Source organism: Triturus cristatus, chromosome 9, assembly GCF_964204655.1.
Source record: "Triturus cristatus chromosome 9, aTriCri1.1, whole genome shotgun sequence".
NCBI lineage: Eukaryota > Metazoa > Chordata > Amphibia > Caudata > Salamandridae > Triturus > Triturus cristatus.
In genome coordinates, this window is record NC_140592.1 from 934,084,675 (window position 1) to 934,111,161 (window position 26,487).

General features: G+C 42.6%; 1 protein-coding gene across 4 annotated transcripts in view; it reads right to left on the reverse strand.

Moving 5' to 3' along the window:
- The window catches only part of LOC146799096 (sodium/potassium/calcium exchanger 4-like), a 937,744-nt gene that overhangs the window by 309,433 nt on the left and 601,824 nt on the right, over positions 1-26,487 (reverse strand). For all 4 annotated transcript variants that reach the window (XM_085628040.1, XM_085628039.1, XM_085628038.1 and 1 more), the window contains one exon: positions 25,153-25,227. In XM_085628040.1, the coding sequence (XP_085484166.1) occupies positions 25,153-25,227 (75 nt within the window). The remainder of the gene's footprint in view (positions 1-25,152; positions 25,228-26,487) is intronic.

Sequence of the window (26,487 nt, forward strand, 5' to 3'; positions counted from 1 at the left end):
TCTGTGATGCAGTGGCGGTGTAAAGCAAGCGCCATGCTACGATGGATTTACAACGTGATGCATCCAGGGAGATGCGTCACGCCGTAAACCCCTATGCCACATTATACCTGCGTCAGGTATAATGTGGGCGTACCATCGCAGTGTGGGCGGTCCATCGCAGCAAAGCCTCGGAAAAGTGCCTGAGTGAACTCTACAAGATTTCACTCAGTAACTGTTCCGACGCCACTGCGTCAAAACCTTGCGCCTGCTTGAAGCAAGCGTAAGGTGAGACGCAGCATGCTGGAGATAGGCCGGGTTGGAACAGTGATGGAGTTGCGTCGCGCCCGCGACACGACTCTAGCAGTGCGCCAACCTTACGCCGGCAGATAGGAAACGCATCTGCCTATCCGTGCGCCACGGCACGCCGCATTGTAAAGGGTGCATCCCTGCTGATTTGCAGAGGTGCGCCAGACCTTGTAAATCTGCCCCTTGGTGTGTGGCATGGGTGTAACACAGGTCCCCGCAGCCCCTTTGGAGCGGGGGGGGGGGCGAGCTGCAGGGGCCCCCTCAGCACAGTACTCAGGCCTTATAGCTCGAGATTAAATCCGGAGCGATGGCCCCTCCTTGTACCTTGCTGGGGGGCCCCCTCAGCTTTCGCTACGCCACTGGTGTGTGGGCATTTGAGAAGAACACACAAGGGAGAGAACTGGAAAACACATGCCGTATCTGGAGTGGTTAATCAAAAAGTAAAATGTTGTTCCCTAAAAGTGAGCAGTGGAAGGCCACAAGTCAGCCTAATCAAGAGGATGGTAAGACCTTCTCTTTAAAGAGAGGATCGAATCCAAGATGGACAAGGAAAGCCATCAAAAACAGAAGCAAGCAAGAGTGACAATAAAAGCGAACCAATGGTACGCAAAGGGCCCACTAAGTTCCTTGGAAGCCTATAAAATATATTTTCCAAGACCACAAAAGAATGACAACTCAAGATATTTTAGCTCTGCTCTCCATTTTCATGACCCTGCAAATACTTCTACCGAGCGATGCCAGCGAGAGCAATCACCAACAGAATCAAATCAGGAATTTACAGAAAACAAGCCTCTAACCAGGAAAAAAACGTGTGTTATAAAATGTTACAAAAATGAATGAGAGAAGAGTAAATCCGCAGAGCCCACTCCTGGCCCCCCTTGAACACTGGTACTTGAGCTAAACGCCACATAGCATACACTCTGCACTCAGAATACTGGAAACGTATCAGGAAGTACCCTATGGAAATCTTTTAAATGGAATGTCCTGCATTACCAGAAGGATGTTTGTCTCAAGATTCTCCAGGTCATCAGAAACTGGAATGCTTCCTATCAGGTTGTTTTTTTCATTGTGTTTTTTGCTAAGCAAGTGAGTAGCATCAAGGGCTGCAATAACACTAGAAACACACCTGTAGATATAACCCTGGTAACAGAAACGTTCCCAAAAAATATTTCTTAATGTACATGACTTATGTCAAACTAAAACTGTCGGACCGGAAGTTGGTTTTCCGCTTTCTGCAAATTAAGTAAATGAAACGGAATTTTGACTGTACGCCAAATAACGTGTTGCCACTGCTGTCAACATGTGATATTATATACACTGCTCCAACATGCTGCCAAGGCCCCCCGACTCAACAAGTGTCTAACACGACACCAGGATTGACTCTCGGGGTAACATGATTTGGCATTTGTGGGCTTTTAGTCCAGACCCGTCCTAAAAAGGGCAAAGGAAATCTGCAGTTCCCAGAATCCAAAGTATTGCTGCAATGACAGAAGAACACCGTCTTTACCCAGCTGCACTCTCATTTTACAGAGACTCGTTTTAAGTATGTTAGCACTACTTGAGCAGTTGAAGCGATCCAAACTACAACTCCCAAAATGCACAGGTTTGTTTAGTCAAAGCATGGCACTGAAATGATCTAACAACTAAACCGTGACATGAAAAATTGAGCACCTGTGGTTATTGGCTTAAAATGCAGGAGTGACGAAAATCTCACATATGGCAAGTTACCACTTGTGCTCATAAAAGACAATTAAACACACAAATGACGCTTCATCTATTTCCAAACTCAGTTAGATAATACGCAATATTGCAAGCATTTTCATTTACAACCAACATGATGCGTTTTCAGGAAGTTACAGTATTCTAAACACAGAGCGCATGTTCCTTCACCTTTCAGACACTGTCCTGCACAGAGGCACAAGCCCTTCTGGCTCAATGTATCAGTAGAACAGGTAAAGCTTTGGAGATCACTTACTGAAAGCCGAAGCTGGGCTGGAATTTCAGGAAGAAGGAAATCGCATAGTTCTTCGAGTTAGCTCAATCTGTTTTCAATGGGAGGAACTAACCCAGGCCCAAATTAGAACATGAATTTAAGAGTCTGCTGGTAACAAGTTGGGTTTTGTTTTGAGTGCACTGCAGAACTCCTCAGTGGGCTGCAGCACATTCTGTGCCACGGGGCAGATTATTTCCAGTGGTGCATCAAAGGCCCCCGTAGTGTGGCGGGCCCTCAAGCTCCAGGGGGGCCCCACAGCTCAGTTCCCTGGCCTGAGAGCTCCTGAGTGAGTCAATAGGGGGGCCCCTCCATGTACTTTGCAGGGAAGCCCCCTCAAGTTTCATTCCGCAAATGATTATTTCTGCTGCACTCTCCAGCACACAAGTATATCTGTTTACCCTACCCTTTGTCGGGGCTGTAAACATTTACTGGAGCTTTCAGGTTTGACCGGAATGTTCTGATGAGATGAGGCAAGATAATTATTGGCATGAAAGCTTTGTCACAGGCCAGTAGGAGGATGATGAATAATATTTAATTCATCTGGCCATATCGGGCTTACAATTCTCTTTAATAAAAGGGTGGAACTGTTCAGTGCTTATGACTATCAATGGAGACCCCCTGAGGGAGAACATCCTGTTTTTTATCTGACGTCTGTTCTTTTAGTGCTTGAAAGCGAGTTCGAAACCTTGAAGTTGGCATTCACTGAATGGAGTCTTTTTTGCTGGGTAACACAGAGCCACTTGATATTCAAACTGACCATCAGACTGTGTAGTGTTTAAGAAATCTTCAATTCAGCATTTGCCATCAAACTTGATGCCCATTTTTCTTTGCACAGCATGTTTTTAGCATCACTAATATTTCTGGCTAAACAAACGTATTTGTGGATGAGTTGTACCGTCTTTATCGAGAGTCATTGCTCGCTTTTGAGCTTCCTGTAATGCCTCATGGTGTTATTATATCTGTACAGTCTTTCTAAATAAGGTTAAGAAGGCATAAAAGCAGGTGGATCTCAAGGAGTTGAAAGAACTCCTTTTAAAGCAACCTTAAGTTCAAATAACTTGATTAATTCTCCTATAGTGAATATGCCATCAATGTTTCTGCTCAGGAAGTGGAAGATAAGAAGACTTGCCATGTCAGCACTATTTCTGGTAATATTGAACTATTTTGGAATTGGTTCAACAATCATTTTGGCAGCCAGCATTTAATTATGATATACAGGAAAAAGTTGTTGCTTGTCCTGGCCTATATCCTTGCTGGCTAAGATTTTTAGATATTTGCAGTCTTTATCAGTGGCCCCTGAAAGATTTCTATAGATTTAATTACAGATCTTATACCTTCAGAAGGGCATCTGATAATGTTTAAAGAAGACACTTTTTAAAAGATGGCATCTCCAGTCCCATATCTGAAGATATTTTTTGAACTTTTTAACCTATGGAGTTTTAATTTGTCTGTTAGGAGCCAGAAACACAGAGTCTGTGGGTGTCCCTCCTCATCGTCCTAGGCACTTGGAAACAAGCCTCTTTAATATTATTAGAAATATTTAAAATTCAGTGTGTGCTGGTAGCATTGTATGGAGTCGATGTGTGGGGTTAAGTTAATACATGCTCAGTGCAGTTGGAAGAAAAGTGTTGTCTTTTTTGTCTCCTTTCATCTTGTCCTAGTTCTATTTGCCATGAGAATCTGGTTCTTTAATTTATTAACAATCTTATTAAATTTGCTTCCTTATTGCTCCGGTTCTCAATATGATCCAATCCCCACGCTAGTTTTAATAAACTAGTTATCAGTGATTGTTTAGGCTGTGATGTGGACCTCATATGTTAAAGCACTATGGCGGCCTTAGGGATGTCCAATCTTTTTGTTGAGTTTTCCATTATCTTAAAGAGTGATAGATCCCATGTGAAGCAATTGTTCCCTGATTATAGGCGTATGGGTAGGGAAGACGCAGAGCCGGTAACATCATCTGTTAGGGGCTACAATTTTCTTAGGCCAACCCTGGGCATTTAATCTTATTTATTGAAGGTGACTGGGACCTCAGAAAGGGCCCTTCTAGCTCCTTTTCGGACTGTGGCTATACACTCGCAGTTATGTTTTACTTTGGGTCATTATGACTATTTTAATGTAGACATTTGTTCCTGCGAGGACAGTTTGGACTAGATACTTTTGCATTTTGTTTTCCTTTGCAAATTTTGCAATATTTATTCAAAATGTTATTGATTTCCCTTGCTGAAGTGATATAGCTTTAACAAGTGTAGCCCTCTGCTGTGCGTTTTACAGAATAGGGATGATGTATGTTGTGCAGTTGGTTCCTTTCTAAAAATCTGGCATGGAATGTCCAAAATTGATGATTTTAGAAATGTTTATAGACAAAAGGATAAAGGCAATGAGTAAAAAGAGGGGTACCTGGTTTGAGAACTATCAATACATTGTGAGGTAGAATTCTTTAAAGAGGTGTGTCTTAAATATTTTCCTAAATTGGAGCAGCGTTGGGATGGTCCTGATAGATACAAATAAATTGTTCCAGATCCTGGGTGCATAGATGGAAAAGTCCTGCTGCCCCTCACACCACTCAGATTCCAGGCTAGAAATAGATTCCGGTTGGTTGTGGTGCCTGCAACTGCATAAGTCATGTTGGTGAAGTGCAAGCAACCTAGTCCTGGGGTCCAGGCTCCCACATTTTGGGGATTGGTGTGGATTGCTGGGTCTCCCCTGCATCTCCCCTATTTCATGCCATATAGCTGAACTGGCACCTGCAATTAAAACCAGCACATCATAGAGGGAAGCTGTGAGAGGATCTCATCAAAAGAACAAATACATGCAACAGGACATTGGGAATGACTGCAACCCCGTATTGCTACACTGCTAGTTGCAAACCAGTAGGGCCTGTGGGGTTATGCGGGCCTCCAGTTACATAAAAATTAGAGACAACTGAGTCGCAGACATTTGTGATGTACCGGTCTTGGCCAGTGGAACTTTGAGTGCCAACAGAGCTATGGCCGGTGCAACATAACTGCACTCTAGTCGTGTTGGGCCTTACCTCTGCGCCTGCAGAAATGGTGTAAGGCCCAATATGAGGTTGAACCCCACCATAATAATGGACAGACAGAGGGCTTGGAACAAGAACTCTGTATTCCTGGTGGAACAGTGTACACCATAACACCCTGGATTCAGAGGATTGGGGGGTAATTCCCAACAATGGTTAAAGCTAAATCCTCAGGATTACTTCTGCAAAGATCAACATGGAGCTGTTAATCCCCTCTCCCTAGGGCTCCGAACCCCTGAGTGACTTTGAGTTAGTGTTTGAAAGACACATTGGGAAATTCGACAAAATCTATCAGTCTATGATGGACACCAAAGCTACGCTAGAAACTAAAATTGACTTGGTGGCTATAGCCGTAGATTTGCTCAGGGCTGATCAAAGGAAGTTAGTTGGAAGGGTCGAAAACAAAGAATCAGCACTGTGCATGGGGCACTCTGTGCCCATCAGTGACAGAAATGCAATCGCAAAGAAAGGTCCAACAGAAGGAGATCAAAACGCTGAAGTTTAGAGCCAAAGTTTCAGAAGAGCACTCAAGCAAAGTCATGAATATTGTTGTGCCTCAAATAGTGGAGGGCTCAAACACAGAGTTGGATAGGGAGGGGTAGTCAGGCATGGAGGTGCTGTAAAGCAAAATTGTACAGTGTTTCACTGTTTCTCGATTGAGAGGGCCCACCAAGAGCTGGGCCGTTCTTCACAACCTGATGCATAGTTAGGGCATCAGATGAAGGGAATCAGCTTGCGTACGGGCATGAAGGTGAAAGCAACAGGATGGGAGCTCGGTGCCCATAAAGGAGGAGGCTTGAAAAAGTCCAGGGGAGGCCAATGGAGGAATAGGCCACCAGAGAAAGAGCACGTGGTGGCAGATGTACTGTCTCAGAGTGTAACACAATCCATGGGGCAGGTATTTGAGGACGAGAAAGAGGTTGCCTTAGAGGAATAGTGACACGTGGGAGTTTGGCTAGGAGTGAACCTTTTTACCTGCCCTGATGCAGACAGCAGTGGGTAAAACAGTTTAAAATAGTCTGCAGGTATGAATGGGAATGTTCATTGGGTGTCCAGTGCTGTTGCTGCAGGTGGGATTTGCTTTTTGGGGGGGGCAATGTGACTGGGAAATCACTTGTATACAGAGGGTGTTGGTAAGCATGCCAGAAACAGAGCTATAAATATAACACACCAAGCTCCTTGATGTCCATGGGAAACATGGACAGCCTTCAGCGAGATTAATTCCGGGTGTTGCACTGGATCTTATGATTGCGAGATCTCTGTTTTGCCCTTAGTCGGGGAGTTGGAGTTGGGGTTGTTGATGTTAACAATGACTAGCCATATTGTGGCAGGAACATCATGGCTAGGCACAGCTGGGCATTGCTGTTGCGGACAACAACACATGACTGGAACCCATAACATGAAGGTAGAATTGTCAAATAAGCAATAGATGACCTCTAAGAATATGTAAAGAAAGGGTCACAGAATTCTAGACTGAAGTATACTCAATTTACTTACCTGCATCAGTGCTGTGTCACGCATCTCACATATGTATGCTACTGGATCCTCTGGCTGTTCCAGATGCAGGCACATGGAGACCCACTTATCACATGGTATGGGAATGTCTGGTAATGGCCTATGTCTGGTTGAGGTGGGGACAGTGCATTCTGACCTTCTTGGGAGGGAATTACACATTGACCCTCATTTGTGCATACTGGGCTTGATAACTTGGACAAAGAGAACAAGTATGTATGTTGATTTATCGATCTAGTACATATATTTTTTAAGCGTGGTATAAAAATGGTGTGGAAATGATGCAGGTGTCTCAACTAGTGGTATGGCTGTGGGATCTGAAGAGATGGGCAACTGCAGAGGCAGATGCACTCATTCTGGTATGTAAGCAAATGGGTGGCACAACTGTGGGTTCAAAATGGGACACACACCTTTCTGGACTTGAGTTGTCAGTCCACCCTTAAAGAGGGGATCCTCAATTGCCAACAGGATGGCATTATATCATAGTGCATGACCAGTGTTGTGGGTGTGGGAAGGGCATATTGCGAGATAAGGGCGACCCTATTCGGGGCACCATATGTAAGTATGGGTCTAGTCTATGGGGACTAGCTGATGGCAGGTCCACGCTGATGGGTGTGGGCATCAATGTCATTCCTGGGTGGTCATACGGGTGACAGGTGTTAGGCCATGGTGTAAGGTAATAGTTGTTTAAAGGATCTCACTATTGTTCCAAGATACATATGTAAATTCCATGGTCAATTCCATAGGAGGCAATATGTGAACTGGTCATGCCACTGTAGTGTTGCCTGCAAAGTAATCAGTTGTTATATAGCAAGTTGCTGTATCAAAATGTGCATACTGTTTTGTGGCTGGATTTTGTTACCTCGAATATTACTTTGTTTGTAAAAAGTGAAAAACATATTTTTAAAAACAACTCATTGTCAGACTCAGTACTCAGACCACTTCTGAGCATCCTTGCCCCTAAGTCATTCTGATGCTTTCATTCTTGCAGTGAACCAGAAGAGTTTTCCATCAATAATTTTAAGTGGGGAGCAGTACTTGAGAATTCTGTGCACTGTGCAGAACGTCAAACCTAGGGTTCTTCTTCGTAGTTGAACAGATGATACAAGTTCCTGAAAAGGACAACTTCAAATCGTATAAATATTCCTTTGCAAGATGTTTCGAAATACAAGATGTTATAAAGTCTTTTCCTGTGATTTCACTTCCAGCTTAATGCATGCAGTAGGCTTTAGGGGCAGGAGATGCATCACAACACATTTCATTCCCTGATTTTGCATTGAGAACTTAGCCCCTTGCTTCTACTTTTGGCCCAGATGTTTGCCTGCAATCGGTTTGATCATTTTCCTTCTACATTCTTATCCTGATATAGCCTGGCTTTTTCTACTTCTTGTTGCCAGGAGAAACCTGGTGCACTTCTGATTGCTTCAGTGTCAACTTCAGTTTAAATCAAGAATTACAAGATTGGGCAAGGATGTGGTTCTCCTTCATGGGTATTTCCTCCTTCTGTGCAGGGTGATACTGTGGCTACTGAGAGGAGTTGTGCTTTCCTTGAAATCAAGGTCAGTACTCAGCAGGTCTTCTCAGCATCCATTACTTGACAGTATCCAGTAGGATGAAGTTTCAAAAGCAGCAGCTGTTAGGAGATAGCTGTTTTGGAACAAGCTGGTACCCTGGCATTTGAGGGTTTGAACAGGTTTCCAATTGCAAAACACTGCTGCCTTCTGACTTTTCCAGTGCGTGTCCCTTCCTCCAGTGGTTCATGCTCACTCCTATAAAAAGATTTTGCCCAGAGAGTTGTGATTCGAGGAATTCTCTCAAAGAGATAAAGGAAGCAGAATTCAAGAGGTCTTTGTTGTACTCTGTACATTTCACATTCCAAAGTCTTCACTAGCTGGACTTCTACTGCATTGTATATAGATCTTGATTTGAGTAGACTTGTAGAGCACGCAGTTACCCTATGTGTAAGCGTTGGAACAGCAAGGTCTTCAGAGGTTTTTTGTAATACTTTTTCATCAGGAGAGTGGTGAATAGTGTAGGGGACATAATTGCATGTCTTATGGGCAGAAGACTGAAAGGCCGTCCTCCCTATCTTGATTTATGAATGCTGGGAATTCTAGCAAGATGGGAATTAGAAGATCTAAGGGTCTGGGGGAAGAGTAAAGTTGGACCAGATGTCCTAAACAATGTGTCCTGAGTTGGTGAGCACCTAAAAGGCACAACATAGTGCTTTAGAATGTACATTTTTCGCTATGGATAATCAGTAGAGACCTGCAAGGGAGGAGGCCTCTGACTGGCGCTGAGGACTCTACAGTAGGAGTCAGGCTGCTGTATTCGGAATATTCTGCAGCCTGGTTAGTGCGGCTTGAGGGGCCCATTCATACAGTACACTGCCATAGTCAAAGTGTGATGTAATCATGGCCTGGACTACAGCTTTCTGGGTGAAACTAGGGAGAGTCCAAAGAAAGTTCATGAGTGCTTTCAGCAGGCAAAAGCAGCAGGCTGGCAGTTTCGTGACATGCGCTTCGAACCCCAGTTTCTCATCAAACCAGAACGCTGAGTTTATAATTTGGGGTTTTGGTTGCGGTAACAATCCAAGACAGGCCAACAATTGGATGTCCAAGACTAAAATTTGTTTCCCACTAGCATGACTTCTACTTTACTCCCATTCAATTTCAAGCAGCTGTTTTTCATCCACTCAGCGACTGGTGTAATGCTGTACTTCTGCTGATAAGTTTTGTTATCTCGTTCCAGACAGAGGGCTATAACCAGCTGTGTGCCGTCAGCATAAAAGAAAACAGTGACATTGAAAGACTGCACAGTGTCTGATAGTGGGTGAACATATGTGTTAAACATTGTGGGGCAAGGTGAGGATCCCTGAGGAACACTGCATGTCACTGAAAACGCGCCTGAGTAGCTCTGATCTGTTGAAAAACAGAAGAGGCAAACAATTCCCAAGCCTGAGCTATGACTCTACACTTCTGCTGTCTGTCAAGCAGGATGCTATGAGAGACTGTCAAATGCAGCACTGAGGTCAGGCAGGATTATAGCTGCAGTAGCGCCTTGATCTAAAGTCTTTCTAGGTTCCTCGGATACTGCTAATAGCACTGATTCACTACAGTGACAGGGTTGGAAATCAGACTGTGAAGAATGGGGGATATTGTGCTGTTGTCGACAGTCGAATGACATTTTTCTCTAGCACCTTTGGAAGAAAAGAAGAGATATTGGCCTGTAGTTTCCAATGCAGCAGGATCAAAGGTATTTTCTTTTTAGGAGAGGGTTGACTACTGAATGTTTTCAGACTGCTTGGTACATGCAGTGGATGGAAAAGATTCACCCCATTTGGGGTAGTTGTGCGCTTTATAAATATCTTTATTATTATTATTAGTGTGGAGTAGATGGCTGAGGAGAGCCGGATATAAAGGGGAGCCAGACTTGACGGTTTTTACTAAGCCTTCCAAATCTTCTCCTTTTATAGGATGGAGGAAAGAGCGCATCCCTTTTGGACCTAGATGCAATTGCAATGTACTGTGCATCAGAGGCAGCAATTTGATTTGGAAGGGAGGCATAGATGTCCTATATCTTTTTTGTAAAGAAGCTAACTAGCTCATTGCAGGGCAGGTGGAAGGTGTCACTATTAGATTTTTTGCAGAGGGATCGAACATAGATTTAACAATTGCAAGGGCCTCTGAATTAGAAGCTTGGTCAATTTTTTCTCAATAGTAGGCAGCCTGCGTCTTCCTAATAATAGACTGATAGGTTTTGTATGCCCTTTCTGTGGACATGTGAATTGACCCTATAAAATCTCCGCACTGGGAGTATAAAGAATGTGAATATATTAGAGGTATGTTTCCATCTTTTCTCCTATATGGGGGTGAAGAGATGTTTTACAGGTTCTTTAATTATTAATGTGATTGCTAAAGAAGCAGCTCAACATCAATATGGTTACATTGGGTGTATTGTTTTGGGGGGAGTTTTATATAGCGTGGAATAGACCCGAAGGTATCGGGTATCACTTTACATAGCACCAGTTGCGTTACATGAGGACACATTCATTTTTGTTAAGCAATAGGAGATTAAGTGATTTGCCCTGAATCACAGATGTCCAGCGCCATTGCCGAGACTCAAACCCAGTTCCCCAGATTCGAAGTCGACCGCCCTATCCGTTAGGCCAACTCCTATTAACCGGTCATGAAATATGGATGAACTGTGAGATTTTAGATTGTATAAAAAGTGTGTAAAAATTCTCCTTTTTTGTGTTGCACAATTTCATTGCTGGGAGGAACAAGGTGAACAAGCCCCCATAAATCTTTGGTGGGGGCCCTCGTACACATGTGGCGCCATAGGTCACTCTCTTTTATATCCATGGATACAACATGTAATGGTTTATGTTGTGTTACTTATTAATTGATTGTCATGTTCTCATGTCTCATAACACAATAATGCATGTCATGTCTTAGTGCACTTCTGTCTATGATTGTGTGACCTGTTTTGGTCTTTTATATGATGTTGTATAGTCTGTGAATTCCGTTTGTCTATATATGATTTCCTATCTATGTTTGTGATATAATATTTACAGCCTTGATGAAGTTCATAAACCTATTAAAACGAAACGCGTTGGCTGGATGTTCTTATTATGGAAAAGTGCTTCTATGAATTAAAGGAAGAATAAAAACATTTTGGAATAAAACGGAGAATTTGTGGACTACCATATATCTGGGTGCACCACTCCACTTATAAGTTGATTTGATATCTGCTGGGCAGTGGTACCTAACAATGGCAGTTACCGGAAAAAAGTGCACAGGCCAAAACTGTTTAGAACTTTTTTCTAAAGTGCGGCATTTTTGAGTCCGCTGTGGATGTTCTCTGGTTGTTTATGCCTTTCTGTGGACTTGCTGCCAATAATATACCATTACCTTGTGTCTTTTTTACTGTAGTTTTATGTGCCAATGGAACTGGGGTTTGAAGTTTTTTAGTGTTCTATTTTTCATTGACCTTTGCTTTAGGCTTCTGGAGTTGTATCCCTTATTGTTCTCTATGACTCCTTTCCCGTTGAAGCAGACAGTTTTACTTATTTTTTCTCTATTTTGAGTGTATCCATGTCTGTTCTTCCATACTTTTTCGATTCCTATGAATTTCTTGGGGTGTTCTGTGTAGACTGATTTTATTTTTGCTCATGCTAAATGGACACTTGGCTCTTGTTGCAGCACTCTCCAGGGAGAAGCACTATCACCCTGGTTTTCTGGTATGTGGTCTTTTTTTCCTTTGTGTGATGGGTGCACAGGCTGCTGTGTTATGAAATAGTCAGAGGTTCTGCTCCTGCTGCTCCAGCACATGCTGCTGCCTTCTGATCTTTGTATCCTTGGTGTTTGGTAGGGGCTGATTTAGAGTTCTGCGGGCGGGTAACCCGGGGCTGATTCACAGAACTAATCTGAGATAAAATCCTAGATTTACTACTTTTGGAATTCACAGAAGGCATTTAGTAGTAGTAAAGTTAGGAGTTCTAACTCTACTACTACTAAATGCCTTTTGTGAATACCAAAACTAGTAAGTTTAGGATTTTATCTCAGATTAGTTCTGTGAATCGGCCCCTATGTAACATGACGAATATCCCATCCACTGAATTACAGGTGCATTATATCGTTTGACACTTGTAATGCAGTGGACGGGATATCCATCAAATGTTTGACTGAGTAACCCATCCGCCGCATTCTAAATCAGGCACTGAGTGTCTGTCAATACACAGAAACCTGCTACCTTCTCAGGGCTAACATAGATGCTGAAATGACAACTTAATCGGAATGCCACTGTCCCCCATCATATAGTGAAATCCTAAGACCATCTGTTCTGTTTACGGCCTTTGTGAGAATCCTGGTTCCTTTTGATATTACTGCTTTTCCACCCTTTTTGTTCACTGTTTTGGTGGATTGTTGCCTACGTTTTTAACATATTCTCCTGAATCTGTCTGTGCCTGAAGGTCTCTTTGAGTCTGTTTCGGTCTCCTTTCTACCCGAGAACCTCTTACACTTCATTTGAAACGACCCTCACTGCATACATGCCCTGACGAGGGTCTCACTTCCAAAGGAAGGTGCAACCTCTAAGCAAAGATGGCTTTGGGTATACAGGAAAAGTGTGGTCTGTGATGAAAGACACATTTTAGCTGTCGTTGTAGGGAAATATACCAATTTGGAAAAAGCTAATATTTTATAGCAGTCTAGTCAAAAATGTTACATGTCAAGAAACTCTTACAATCTAATTCTTTGAAATTAATTAATTACAGCCCAAGTAAGATTTTACCTATTACTGCACATTTTCATCAGGCTGCCGAACCACGAGGGAATTGCTGCTCATGTTGTTAAAATATTTTTGGGGACATTTCTTTCTTTTTTTGTGGACAATTCTTAATTTAAAAACAAAAAATGATTTACATGTAAAATGCTGAATAATTTTAGATTTCACTATGGGTACCGAATTTCAAAGTTGTAATACAAATTTCCTTCATGGAGTGAACATTCAAAACTCTGCTTGGCAAAAACAGAAGGAGGCTTGTGGGTCCTGGACTTCAGGTTGCATTATTTAGCAGCCTAAGCCCATTTGAAATGGGCCGCCAAGGAGAAGGCACAGATGGAACCTGGTAGAGATGCGGCGGCAACCACAATAGAAGACATGATAGGCATACTGCTCAGGCGTAGAAGTGGGATGGGGACCAAAGATTAGGAGCTGGGGTTCCCAAATTCTGTTGGTCATGTTGTTTGCAAAGGACCGAATTGCTATGCAGACCTCTTGCTTCAGACAATGGCTAGCCTACGGGCAAGGGAAGATACGAGGAGATAAAAAGTGTGGGAACAAAAAAGGATTGTGTTAATGGGAGACCTATGCAAGGGGGGATCCCATGAGACTTCTGTAGACTTGATGCACCAGCATTGCATTACTGCGGGCGCTTATTATTATACACTGCCTGAAAGTGCAGGTTTGGAGGCAACAGAAAGGAAAACACTCTGAACGACCAATGCACAGGGGCCAACTGAATATATGTACTCAAGTGGTACTGTGCGGAGCAGTAGTAGAACAGTTCAGATGCACATTAGGCAGGGTGTGGGCAAATAGAGAGTGGACTTGGAAAAACCCACAGGAGAAAGTTCAGGGGCACTTTGTAGTGCATAACCCCAGAGTTTCCAGGAATGCTTGTTATAAAAAAAAACACAGTTTAATACCCTCCATAAGATATGATTGCACCTTGTAGGATTAACGCTACATCAAACTGCATTAGTAGGGGAGTCGTAAGTGTGGGTAAACAGATACAGGTGTTTATCACATAGTCTGGAGCTGCACAGGTCTGGTCAAATACCAGGAAGAAGTTGTGCAATTAGGTAACAGAACCACAGACAACCGGATGGAGTTAGCACCAGACGTTTGTCTGTTGGACCTCATCCCACGTCCTCTGGTTCAGAAGGCCAATACAAATGTATAGACTCGACTTTGGTGCTGGCACAATGACAAAGAGCCATGAGCTGGAAGGTGAGGATGGGTGGGCCAAACATTACTAAGTGGAGGTCAGAAGTGTGGAAGCGGACTGCATGTTAGAACGTGATGATGCATATGGAGACACCAGGAGCAAAGGCCTGAGACATGAGACATTCTGCTGCTACAGGATCAATCAATCAATCCATTTGTAGTGCGCACTACTCATCCGTGAGGGTCTAGAGGTGCTGGGGGTGGGGGGCAGGGTGCTGCTACTGCTCGAACAGCCAGGTCTTGAGGAGATGAGGGCTGCACAGAAGTGTCACTGTTAGGCTAGGAGCTAGGAACTCAAGGACAATGTTGTAATAAGGATGCGTGCAGCCTTCCTCCTTTGCCAGGTTATTTCCTATCGGACGTCTGTGATGGAGGCTAGCTCAGTAGTATCTGTCATGCACTGACCCCTAGATCAGGTAACAAATATAAACAATCAATTGTACTAGCATTCCATTATACACATCTCTTTCCCTCAAACCTGAGGAAAATTACAATTTCAACAAAAGGAAGAAAGTTTCCATGGGGCTTTCTCGAACGTAGTCAATATCAGCTACCAAACTTGAAATTTTAACCGTCCTCAGCGTGGGATGTTTGGTCCCACAATCTATGAGATAGTTTATTGTGCTTTGATCCACTTACTTTTTCATTCAATAAGCATCTGTCTTTGGAAATGTTTACTCTACTCATTCACTAATAGTGGAGCTTCATAGCATCGCATTGCTGTTAGGACTTGTTCACTATCTTTACTAGCTAGAGCTTGGGTTTCTTAAGCTCCTATATTTTATGCAGAACTATTGGCACTGTGGCCATGTTTCTCTAATATTCTGATCAATAGTTACTTTTCCCAGTCCTGGGAAGGGGATTATCGAAACTGGTCGTCTTTCCGTAATGGAACTATCAATGTGCAAGTTGTGTCTTTGTTTTTAATTAGAATAATGTTAAGAATATGCTTGTGAGGTATTTGATTTAATCTTTTTGGATTTTACAGTGCACTACTCCTGATGAATGACCCACCTGGGTCCATAATGCATTGGGGGCATTGACTATATGTGCACATAACATGGCAGATCAATGCCTACATGTTTTGGATTGGTGAATTAAAATTGTTTTTTGAAAACATGAATTCTTGAGAATACTCAGTTTTAAGGATTGCAAAGAATTCACAATTTTATTCCAACCGTCGTGTGGACACTGCTTATATATTCTTCAAGCACCATTGGGGCTGAAAGGGTGACAGTGCACTTTGGAACTATTTTATTTAAATAACTTCGAACATTTAAATGTATTATAACGATGAATAGCTATAAATCATCATAGAACCACATTACATTTTTTTCTAGCTAAATACAACAAACTATGAATAAATTGTAGCAAATCAAAATAATACAGTGACATCAAACAATGTCACTATACAAAGTCTCACAACCATTCATGACGTATTCCAGACCTATGGAACACACAACACTCAGGTCAGGTCAAGAAAGCTTTATTCGATTGTTTGCACAGACAATCATAAAAGAACATAGAAAATACAGTACAATTAGTCATACAGAAAAAAAACAGATATGAATTAATTTATACTACATTTTAAAAAGTTAAAAAAAGTATTAAACTGAAACAAACTCTTGACAAAATGTATCAGATCATGGACAGTTGCATCCTATAGGACAAGACTTTTTTCAAAAAGATCAATATCCTAAACATCGTGTGCTCATTATTTAAAAGTTGTAGAGCCAAAAAGGCTGGTCGGCATTAGCGCAACCCAAATTGTTTAAGAATAGGCAACAAGTACAGGGACCTTGCAGCAGTGTAAAATTTACAGAAAAGGGTGACATGGATCATGGACTGTGGGGGCAAATTATCACAGGGGCAGGTTTGGAGTTTTTGAGACCAGTCATTTGGTGTGGGGAAAGTGACTAGTCGATAAAAAATTCCCAGCCTAAAACGGGTCAATAAAAACCTATCATAGGCACCTTGTACATAAGTCAGGTAAGGTTGAATGTTAAAAGTGATTAAAGCCATCTGATTGTGCAGAACGGTGGGTTTTAAAATTTCAGTCGACATTCTGTTAGAGTCTAGCAGCATGCCCTCTTTTCTTAGTTTCTTCCTTGTTATAAGCTTAAGGGAGCGCGGATCTGTGAAAAACTCGGGATGGCCAAGATCCTTAAAAAAATAATACACATATCTTAGCCAAGGAATCCTCAATGCTCCTTCCAGGTTCAGCGTATCGGCAAGAATTCCTCTATTTAATTTGGCCTCATCTTTTGACTACAGCCTGTGCCATAGAAGCACTGGTTCAACTCTAATCAGGTCAGAAATAAATGGAAGCCCTAACTCTGCGTGACAAACGCTAGCAGAGGAACCTTTCGGTAAGCATAAGATGTATCTTAAAAATGAGTTTTCCACTCTCTGGATTGAGAGTAAATCAGCAAAACCCCACACCCCGCTGCCATAGAGTGGCGCTGCAACACACTTCGCTTTATACAGTTTTAAAAGTTCTACGGGGGTCTTTTTCCTAATTTTCTAGCAAAAGTAATTAAAGCAGATGTACTGCATAATAAAACCGACCTTTTAGCTAAAACTGCTTGGGCCCAGGTGTCGTTATGCGTAAAGAGAATACCCAAATAGGAGAACTTCTTTGCAACCCCAATTTTCTGCCCTGCCACAAACACATCCTTACGCTTCTTGATGCCAGTAACCCAGCGCATAATAAAAGTTTTGGATGAGTTTACTCTTAAACGTAGGTTTTTCATAAAGAGGGAGAAACTATCCAGAACACGCTGAAGGCCTATTTGGGGACGAGACATCAGTACAGCGTCGTCTGCGTACAGGAGGGCTGGAATTTGACGCCCCGCTACCATCGGAAAATCCTGGTTATCCTTAAGAAGAGCCTCCCCTAATCCATTTATATACAAATTAAAAAGGATCGGGGCCAAGACACAACCCTGTCTGACCCCGCTCTTGATCGGGAAGGCTACTGAGCATTTTTCCCTCACACCATAGCAGACGCGGGCCTTGGCCTCACAATAAAAACGTTTAATAAAATAAATATTATTTGATTCAACCCCCATGACTTCTAAAATTGACCACAATTTGTTATAGACCACACAGTCAAAAGCGGCTGTGAGGTCCACAAAAGCTAAAAACAGATTACCTTTCTTAGCCCTTGTGTATTTCCCCACCAATAGAGAAAGGTTTATACCCTGCTCAGTAGTCCCTACCCCGGCCCGGAAGCCATACTGCAGGTCTGACAGAACAGAGTTCTCCTCAGCCTAGTCCTGAAGACGCTCAAGAAGAACTCTGCCTACCACCTTCGTTATTGCATACAATAAGGAGATGGGTCTGTAGCATCCCGGATCGTGCCTATCACCCTTTTTAAAGATAGGTACGATAGTAGAGACTACCCATGTAGGCAAAAAGCTAGTGCTACAACTAGCGTTAAGCACCTGTACCAGGATGGGCCCCCACAACGGGGTATTTATTTAAAAAATATCAACGGGAACCCCGTCTGGGCCAGGAGCTTTGCCACCTTGGCTAGCTTGAAGGGCCCACTCCACCTCCTCTGGGGTAAACTCTAGATCCTTGTTCTGCAAGGAGCAGTTCATGCCAGAAGTGTCCCGGGAGAGATTATCATCCATGAGGGGACTGCTCTCAGCTTTGTATACCTAAGAAAAGTTATTAATCCACTGATCCTCAGGTATGGCTATCTCAATAGTTGGGCCCACCTCACTGGTCAGAAAAGGGGCCCTAATTGCCCTCCAGAACGCTGCACTATCTTTAATTACTGAGGTCTCATGTAGGGCCTCCCAAGCTTCCTTCTTCATTGTGGTCTTTCTAGCCTTTAATGCGTGCCTATATGCCTCTATGGCTCACCTTATTGCAGAAACATTTCTGGGAATTTTCTGCAATTCTTTCTTAAGCCGGGAAAGTGCTTGAGTGCATTTCGAATCGAACCATCCATGTTGAGAATCATTATTCTTCTTACGTCTAATAAGGGATTCACTTATGACAGTAGTTACACCCATAAAGGAAGCTAAAATCTTTTCATGGGCAGCTTCTTCGCTCAAACAGAGGTCTATGCCAGTTTTACACTTCTTTATCACTATGTTGGTAAGTTTTTTTTGGTCAACGGCTGCCCATCGAATGGTGTATCTGTTGGTACTTCCAATAGTTATAGTTCCCAGCAGTTGATCGTTGTTGCTATGTGGTTTAGGTCTCTTACAAGAGGGCAATGAGTGAGAAACAAAGTGGGAAATGGTCACTAAGAGGATTTCCAGAGACATAAAAAGAATGGAGACTGCATGCGTGGTTGCTTGATATAACAACATAGTCAATTGTAGAGCAAAGTCCCCTCCTGTTAAATGTCCCTGGAAAAGGAGTAGGAGATGGGCATAACTCATTCACAAATCCTAAGTCGTTACTGAAAATAAGTTTATTAAACGACTCCCCTGAGGCAGTATGCCTAAAGTGTGACAAACCTATCCCATCTTCTCTTAAGGCTCCACATATATTATCCCCACTGGGACATAGCGTGCAATTGAAGTCCCCTGCCACAATTATCATGGTTTCTTTTGACTTTCCTCTTTTGGCTAATTTCAGTGAGTGCGAGATGTTTGTTATGACAATGCCCACTTTTCCTGCCGGAATATTATTATAAAAGTTTACCAAGGCTATGGAACGTGCTACGTCCACATCCATTTTAATTAGGTGGTAGTAATCCTCGCTGGCGAGCAGCGTAACATTCTTTATATCTAGGGTATTCGATATATATGTGCACAGGCCACCCTTGGCCCTGCCGCTCTGTACATCAACTGCTGGGGTATGGTAGGTCCTATATCCGTTCAGGTGTATCTCTTTCTTAGTCCAGGTCTCTTGAAGACACAAAATCTCAGACTTGGTAATAAAGTCCCACCATAGTTGATTGTCTAATTTAGCAGTAATCCCAGCTATGTTCCAGGATACAATATTACAGGAAGGAGGTTTAAAATCATCAATACAGTTTTTTGTGTTGGTAATCCGAGCTTCATCTCTAATATTTCCGGCTAAAGTTTTAGGGGTGAGGCTGTCACTACCCCTTGCTGGTCTACCAGCCTCATTCCTGTTTGCATATCTGGAGAATGCAGAAGAGGTATCATTGTCCCTTTCTATTGTGCCTACTCTGTTCCTGAAAACAGGACTGGGAGGCACGAGAGAGACCGCAGGATTCAGTCAATCAATATTTTCTAGGGAGTTCATTACATCAAAACGATCTTGCTTCTGGTGGGAGATTTAAATTCTGTGATAAGTTATGAGTTGGGTCTAAACGACCTGGGAAATATTTCCCCTTCTCTAAAGCTCTATTATCGCCGTTTGTCTTGTTAGATTCTCTGATGGATTCTACTTCTCCCTTTGCGCCAGGCGGGTTCTTAGAGGCTGTGGGATGGTGAACAGTTTCAGAGAGATGTTGACTAGTACATGCTAGGTCTTCATTGGAGTTATTATTGGTGATCCTGCCATGCAATTGTTTATTTATTTTGGAGCACAAGGCTATTCCAGAGACCAAACCTGTTTCCCCACCCGGTGGAAGGCATTCTCTCATTTTGGAGCCAGTTGCCGCTGTAGCTGAACATCGACTGGTCACCAGTTCTTCCACCTTTTCTAATCTAATTTCAATATTAGTCATCTTTAGCAGGACAGGTTCTAAAAAAGATGTCATCATAGTCTCCACCTTTCCCCAGAAAGTAATAATTTTCGGCCCACCAGAGGCATCCTCGGATTCAGAGGGAAGGGGAGAATCAATGTCTGTTGCTTGATTATTTACAGCTTGTAGTGAGGTGCCAATCAATATAAGGGATGGCTCGTTACTGGATGCCCTACCCTGGTTTATAAAGACAGGTGACAGGAAGAGTCTATTCTGTGAGGGTACGGGCTCTAGAGACAATCTTCGTTCTGTTAACTGAATTTCATTTATGAGGACTGATTCTGCCCTCACAAGAAGGGCATCCAAAGTCCCTGCGACACCTCGTTTTTTACGCGTATTCATGCTAGGGTAAAGAAACCTACCCAAATAGGATAAGTGCAACAAGGAAACAAATAGGGCATAAATAGTCTCAGAGTCAAATCATTAAAGGGGTGGGCCCAGCCCATCCTCATACAGTCTCTGACGGGCTCAGACGGGCCCGCCCTTGGTCCGGGATTCGTCCCACACGCGTCCCGCGCCGTGGGGGGAGAGGCTGCGCCATGAGCGTGTTGGCCACACCTCCCCCTCACTTGCGGCAGCTGCGGGATAGAGCGGTGCACTCTGGGGGTTGCAGTCCACCCCAGAGTGTGAGGTCCAGTACAGATGGCACAGAAGTGGCAGCGTAGCCCCTGGGACCCTCGTCCCACCAGGGGTTCTTGGCAGGGCAGTTGCGGCGTGGTGGGCGGCAAGAAAACACCTCAAACTGGCTGTGAAAGATTTTGGTGTTGGATATTGCCACTGGCAAACCACTCAATCCACTGATGCAGCTCCCAACTGGTTGAAGACAAACGCAGGAATCATGTAACCAATTTGTAAGTATCTTATTACGTTCAGGAAGTGCAGAAGGAAGGAGTTATCATCACTCCTTTTAAGGTAGCCAGAGTCTGTGATAATGGTCACACAAGGTAGGAAAGAATAAAGAAGACTGTGATTTGTTAAAAAAAAAGAAAAAAAAAGAGAAGTAGAAATGATGGCATCAGAAGCCTCTCTGGTATTCACTCGGTTGAAGGGCGCAGATGCAGTGGAAGCTCCATCTTACGAGGGCACTCAAGCCTTAAAAAATAAAGAACGCCTTCACGTTGTTGAAGAGGTTATTACCATAGTGCAAACTCCTGCTCACGAGTACGATAGAAAGAAAAGGAAGTCTTTTGCAAGTTTCACTCCAACTTGCGTTGGTGAATGACCCTCTTTCCAGCCGGGAGCCCCCTGCAGGAATCCAAAGTTCTCTTGAGGACTCTTGTAATCGGGAGCAGCCGATAGTGGAGCCTTTAAACGCCACTCGCTGGTAGCGTGTCACTCCAACGGCCGCTTGTAGTGGGGGATTATGTCCGACAAAGAAAACGGGAAGGCAACGTCTCGGCGAGCGAGTCAGCAGCTCGGGGGGGGGGGGGGCTGGAACCAACACAGCTTAATGTAATGTAATGTAATGTAATTTCTGACCAGCTTCATCAACCTGTTCTGATCAACATGCATCTCCAGAATTGAATCCTGACTCACTTCCATTCCTTGCAACATGATTACCAGATGGCATGTGTCAGGTTTCTCCATCACATCTCCATTCATCATCAACAACCAACTATTACAACAATAATTATCATGCTCATCAACATCTTGCTCTACCGTGCAAGGGTACTCGCCTTAAGTTCCACCTCTGGCCAGCCCCAATCTCAACTAATTTCTTATTGACATCCTTGACTTTGTATCAGAGACTGAGAGTCAGAGTGAAGGCAAAAGGGAAGTAGAGGATTGAACCAGAATTGGTGTTACCTGAGTTGCGTGTTTGAGATACTATTCACAAATTGCCTCAGTGATAAAAAGCACAATCAAATGATGGTATTTCCAAATAAGGTTGGTTGGTATTATCTCTAGCGGAAGGAGGTGAACTAGGTATGAACAAATATGGTTGACGCTCAATAGGATTTAGATTTGAGCTGTTGTGGTGTTAATAAGGAAATGCTTTATTTTCTAGCATCCCTCTCTGCACGGGCTATATTGAATAGTTACATATGGGCAATATGTCAGGTTATTTCTTCTCCACCAGAATTTTCTTTTCTTAAGGAAAAAAACCTCATCTGCAACTACCAGCCTTTTCAATTGATTGGGTTTCTTTCTTACGGGTGCTATTTTAAGTATATTTTGTCTGCTTTTTCTAATTTTTAAGAAAGGTGGTATTGTGAAAATTAAAAAGCAGTTGGTATTTACAAACGTTTCACATGCATTTCAAACTTTATGCAAAGCTACAAAAGTTAAATAGAAGTTTTAATATATTGGGGTCATTATTGAAACAACTATGAATGTTATCCATATGCGATTCACAAACATTCCAACATTTTACAGATTATTTATGTTTGTTATTATTTTTGTCTATGAAGTGGGTATCTGCCATAAATCAGTGCCTCATAAAACAATTAAACAAATTAATAAATAAAAAAAGTTATGACCTTTACAAAGGTAACCCCAACTCCTTAAAAGTTAGAGAAAGCTAGTTTGCTTTGCTAGAATATTATGAGAAAATAATACACCTTTTTCACACACCATCCCAACATTTTGAGAAGTTCTAGTATATGTCGCGGTTTAAAAGAATGACACATTAATTGCGGGGGGAAAACCCTCTAACAAACTGGCCCATCTTTTGAAGTTTTAAACTGGTGTTTAGGCTTTGTTTTTAGGTTGGCGTTGCTAATGAAAAGGATATCTCGCTACCCTAAACATACCAATGGTTTCAAAATTCCTTAAAGGGAAATGTTATAGATGTTCATGGTGTTCTTAACATTGCATGGTGAAAAATGGACCTTGTTTTTCAACATGGAGCAATTACTTACTACATAGCGAAAATACAGAAAAATCCATCGGCATAAAACCACATTTGCCAAAGAAAGTTACGCCACGCCAGAGGGTAAGAAATAGCCAAAGATGCATCAGTCTTATTTACGTGCTGGAAATGCAACTTTACCCTGTCCGAGGTAATCTATACATCACACACTTGAGACTCTTCCAAGAGCTTGATCCCAGAATCAAAGAATAGGCAGGGATGGTGTTTATGCAGATTTCCGTCAAATATTATTATTTCAAGGATGAGCTCTGATTTAAAGAGGACTGAATGTCCTCCCTGTAGAAACACATTGGGGCATATTATCTAGGAAGTGGCGGTGAGAGGCGTTAGCCTCCTTGGCTTAACGCCTCTCATCGTCACTTCGGAAACGCCAGGCGGCACCATATTACCAAGGATATGGTGCAGCCTGGCGTTTCCCCCTGCGATGGCGCTAAGTCTCACGACTTAACGCCAACGCAGGCACCCTTGCACCAGAGTGCAAGGGTGTCTGCGAGCAGGGAGGTTTGTTTATGTACAGGAAGGTGTTCCTTCCTGTACATAAACAAACCTAAAATGCCATTTTGTAACTTACGTGTGTGCTGCTTCATGCATCACACATGTAAGTTACAAAATGGCATTTTAAAAAAAGGTTTGTTTATGTACAGGAAGAGACACCTTCCTGTACATAAACACACCTTGCACAAGGCAGCACACATGAAAAAAGGCAAATAACGAGGAGAAATGAAGCATTTCTCCTCGTTTCGCCACCTTAAGACAAGGATTTTCCTGGTCCTAAGATCGGCGCTGCCACCTATTATCACCTCTCTTGATAATAGGTGGCAGCGTCAAAGTAAATAGGTGTTGTGATGGAACGCCCAACTTAAAACCCACTGCACCCCCCTTTCATGCTAAGTTTAGCATGAAAGGGACACCATTACCAAGGCAGCGTTAAGCCACTTAACGTGGCTTTTAGCCACGTTAAGTGGTTTAACGCTGCCTTGGTACTAGGGCGCTGACCCTATCACCACCACAACGACACAAAAAGTGACGTTGTGGTGGCGATAGGGGCTTGGTAATATGCCCCATATTTGTCCCAGAGCAAGGTAGGATTAAGACGCTGACTACAAAACCATCATGAGGTGTGTTGCCTTATTGTCCATGAAAACATGCAAAGTTACCCTTGTGCTGGGGGCTAAAATGTATAACCTTGGGTGCCAAAAGTCTTTGCACCTCGCCTGAGTAGTGAGATTTCTGCCCCCTAGTTCTCACTAATGTTCAAAAGATTACGCAAATATATATTTTTCTCATAGGAATTTCAGGCAGTCATTAAAGCTCTTTACAATTGCTGACATTTGTGGATCTCAAATAATATTCCGACCTACAAAAAAACCCATTCAGTTTGTGGTTTGTTGTTTTGCACTGTGTTCTATTTTTTAGGGCTTTCCTCATAGTCTGGTATAGTAATATAATGAAAAGGCTAGTGAATCGGCGGATGTCCAGGTTCGATCTGCATGTCTTACTGGTTCCATAGTGTTCTGAGACTGGTCTGCCAAGCATAGTTTAACCCATAAATCATAATTTTCGGTAAAAAGATGAAAATAGCAGTTAATATTGCCAGAATGATGTCAAACCACTTCTCATTATATTTTAGCACTTTTTCCATTTTCCTTTCATAATGATTTTTTATACCTAAATCCCTCCATCACTGGATAAACAATCCCAGGGCAGAATTTCCTTCTCAGTCCCAGATGACTGCATTTTTTCCTATCAACGGGGGAAATTAAAAACGCTTTAAAAACTATGCAATTGTTCCAGGGACAGTCTTTGAAATAATGAGTTCTTAGGTTTTGCCTCCTGGCTCTTGAGGTTCAGGTAAGCCTGGCGACCACATCACAAGAAATGTGATGGGATGGGCTTCTTTAGACCATAATGTAGCTCTGAACCCGCATAACAGTGCCCCCTCATAGTTTATTTGGTGTGACAGATTTTTGCTCAACCTGGGCCAACAGAGCAACAATGAGGTCATGAAAAAGAGACTTGTAAGACCGAGCATGGCAGTGCCCAGCAACAGGAAACAGCAGGATAGCAAGGGAAAGGTTGTGCCCACAGGAAGGCTGCAAGTTTTTGAAAAAGCCAAATTCCTCTTTAATGGTTAGCTCGTTGGGTCTGTTCGGATGGTAATTGTGCAAAAGTTTCCCCTGGCCGCGTTTTGTGCAACATTATAAACTCTTACATTTAGTGGTAAATGCATTGCAGATACAGAGCAATTCATCACTTACAATGATCAGCGCGATGACTGAAAAGGTGTAGCACATGCAATTTCTGAGTAAAGGCCACTGCATCAGTTGTACAACCTGTGCAAAGAGAAATAAACAACACAATACTTGTTATAATGGGTTAAGGTCAGAAAACGAGAGTAAAATGAGGGACTGTTTTTCAGTAGCCGGTTAAAAACAGAAAGAGAAACTGATCAGTGTTAGATGTAATGTGGCGCAAGATAATGTTTGAGCTTTTGTAGTATTGTATGGTTCGTATTTTCTCAAGTAAAATTGTGCGCTTGTTGGACAACATAAACGTTGGACTGGTGCGAGACTGACGGATCACCCCTCAGGATATGTTGGCCTATAGTCCTGCTGGCTCACAGTGCACCACCTGCACCCCTAACCTGACAGGGTAACAAATGTTATTATTTTATTTATGTATTTTTATATAGCGCAAACTTTACCAATAGGTGTCAGAGCGCTTTACAATAGAACAAAGTACACATAAAGAATGAAGAGTACCCTGGAAGTAGGTAAAACTACTTAGAGGTACTCATGGTGAAAGTTACAGATTAACAAGTTACGCATACATTCAAGATTAAATAATTTGAAAAGGTTGCACAATTAGGGTTTACAAGTACAGCATACATATTTACAAAATTGAGCTCTCGTGAGTGACATATGGTAATCAGGGTCATGCCCTGGGATGAGGCAAATTATTCAAAGAAGTGTCTTTGGAAGAGAAGGGTTTTAAGATCTGTTTTGAAGATCCGGAAAGAGGCGGTGGTCCAGCTCTCAATTGACTTATCTACCCACTCCCACCTCCTGCCATCATCACATTATTAGATTTTTCAGGTGATAGTGCAGCATCTCCTTGCTGTTTCTGCTTTCAGTGAAGCCCCTCTCTCTAATCCTTGAAGCACTCTTTCCATGCAGATTCTTCCCACACTCTGCATTGCTTCGTCCTCTTCTCTTTCTACAAAGCCACCATTCTACTAAAGTAGAGAAAGGACTCTGTAATAAAAATGACAAGAGGCAGACCTGCGTCTTCTTGCATGTATGTCCCAGATTTCGGTCAGGGAATACTTTTAACAGTTCAGATGATAAACAATGTTAATATTAAAAAACATAAATTCAGCATATGTCAACAAGGTAGGGTACCCAAATTTTGTTAAAAGAGCTCAAACATCTTACCTTGTAGCATTTATTATTGAAGAGTCAAAACAAACAAGGAGAACTTTTATCTTGATTGAGGAATTAACAATGTACTGCTCCTCCAATGGCAAACCTAAGAGATCTGACTGAAATATTGACTGATTTCTATCACATATTATCCCAACAAAATCTAAAAAG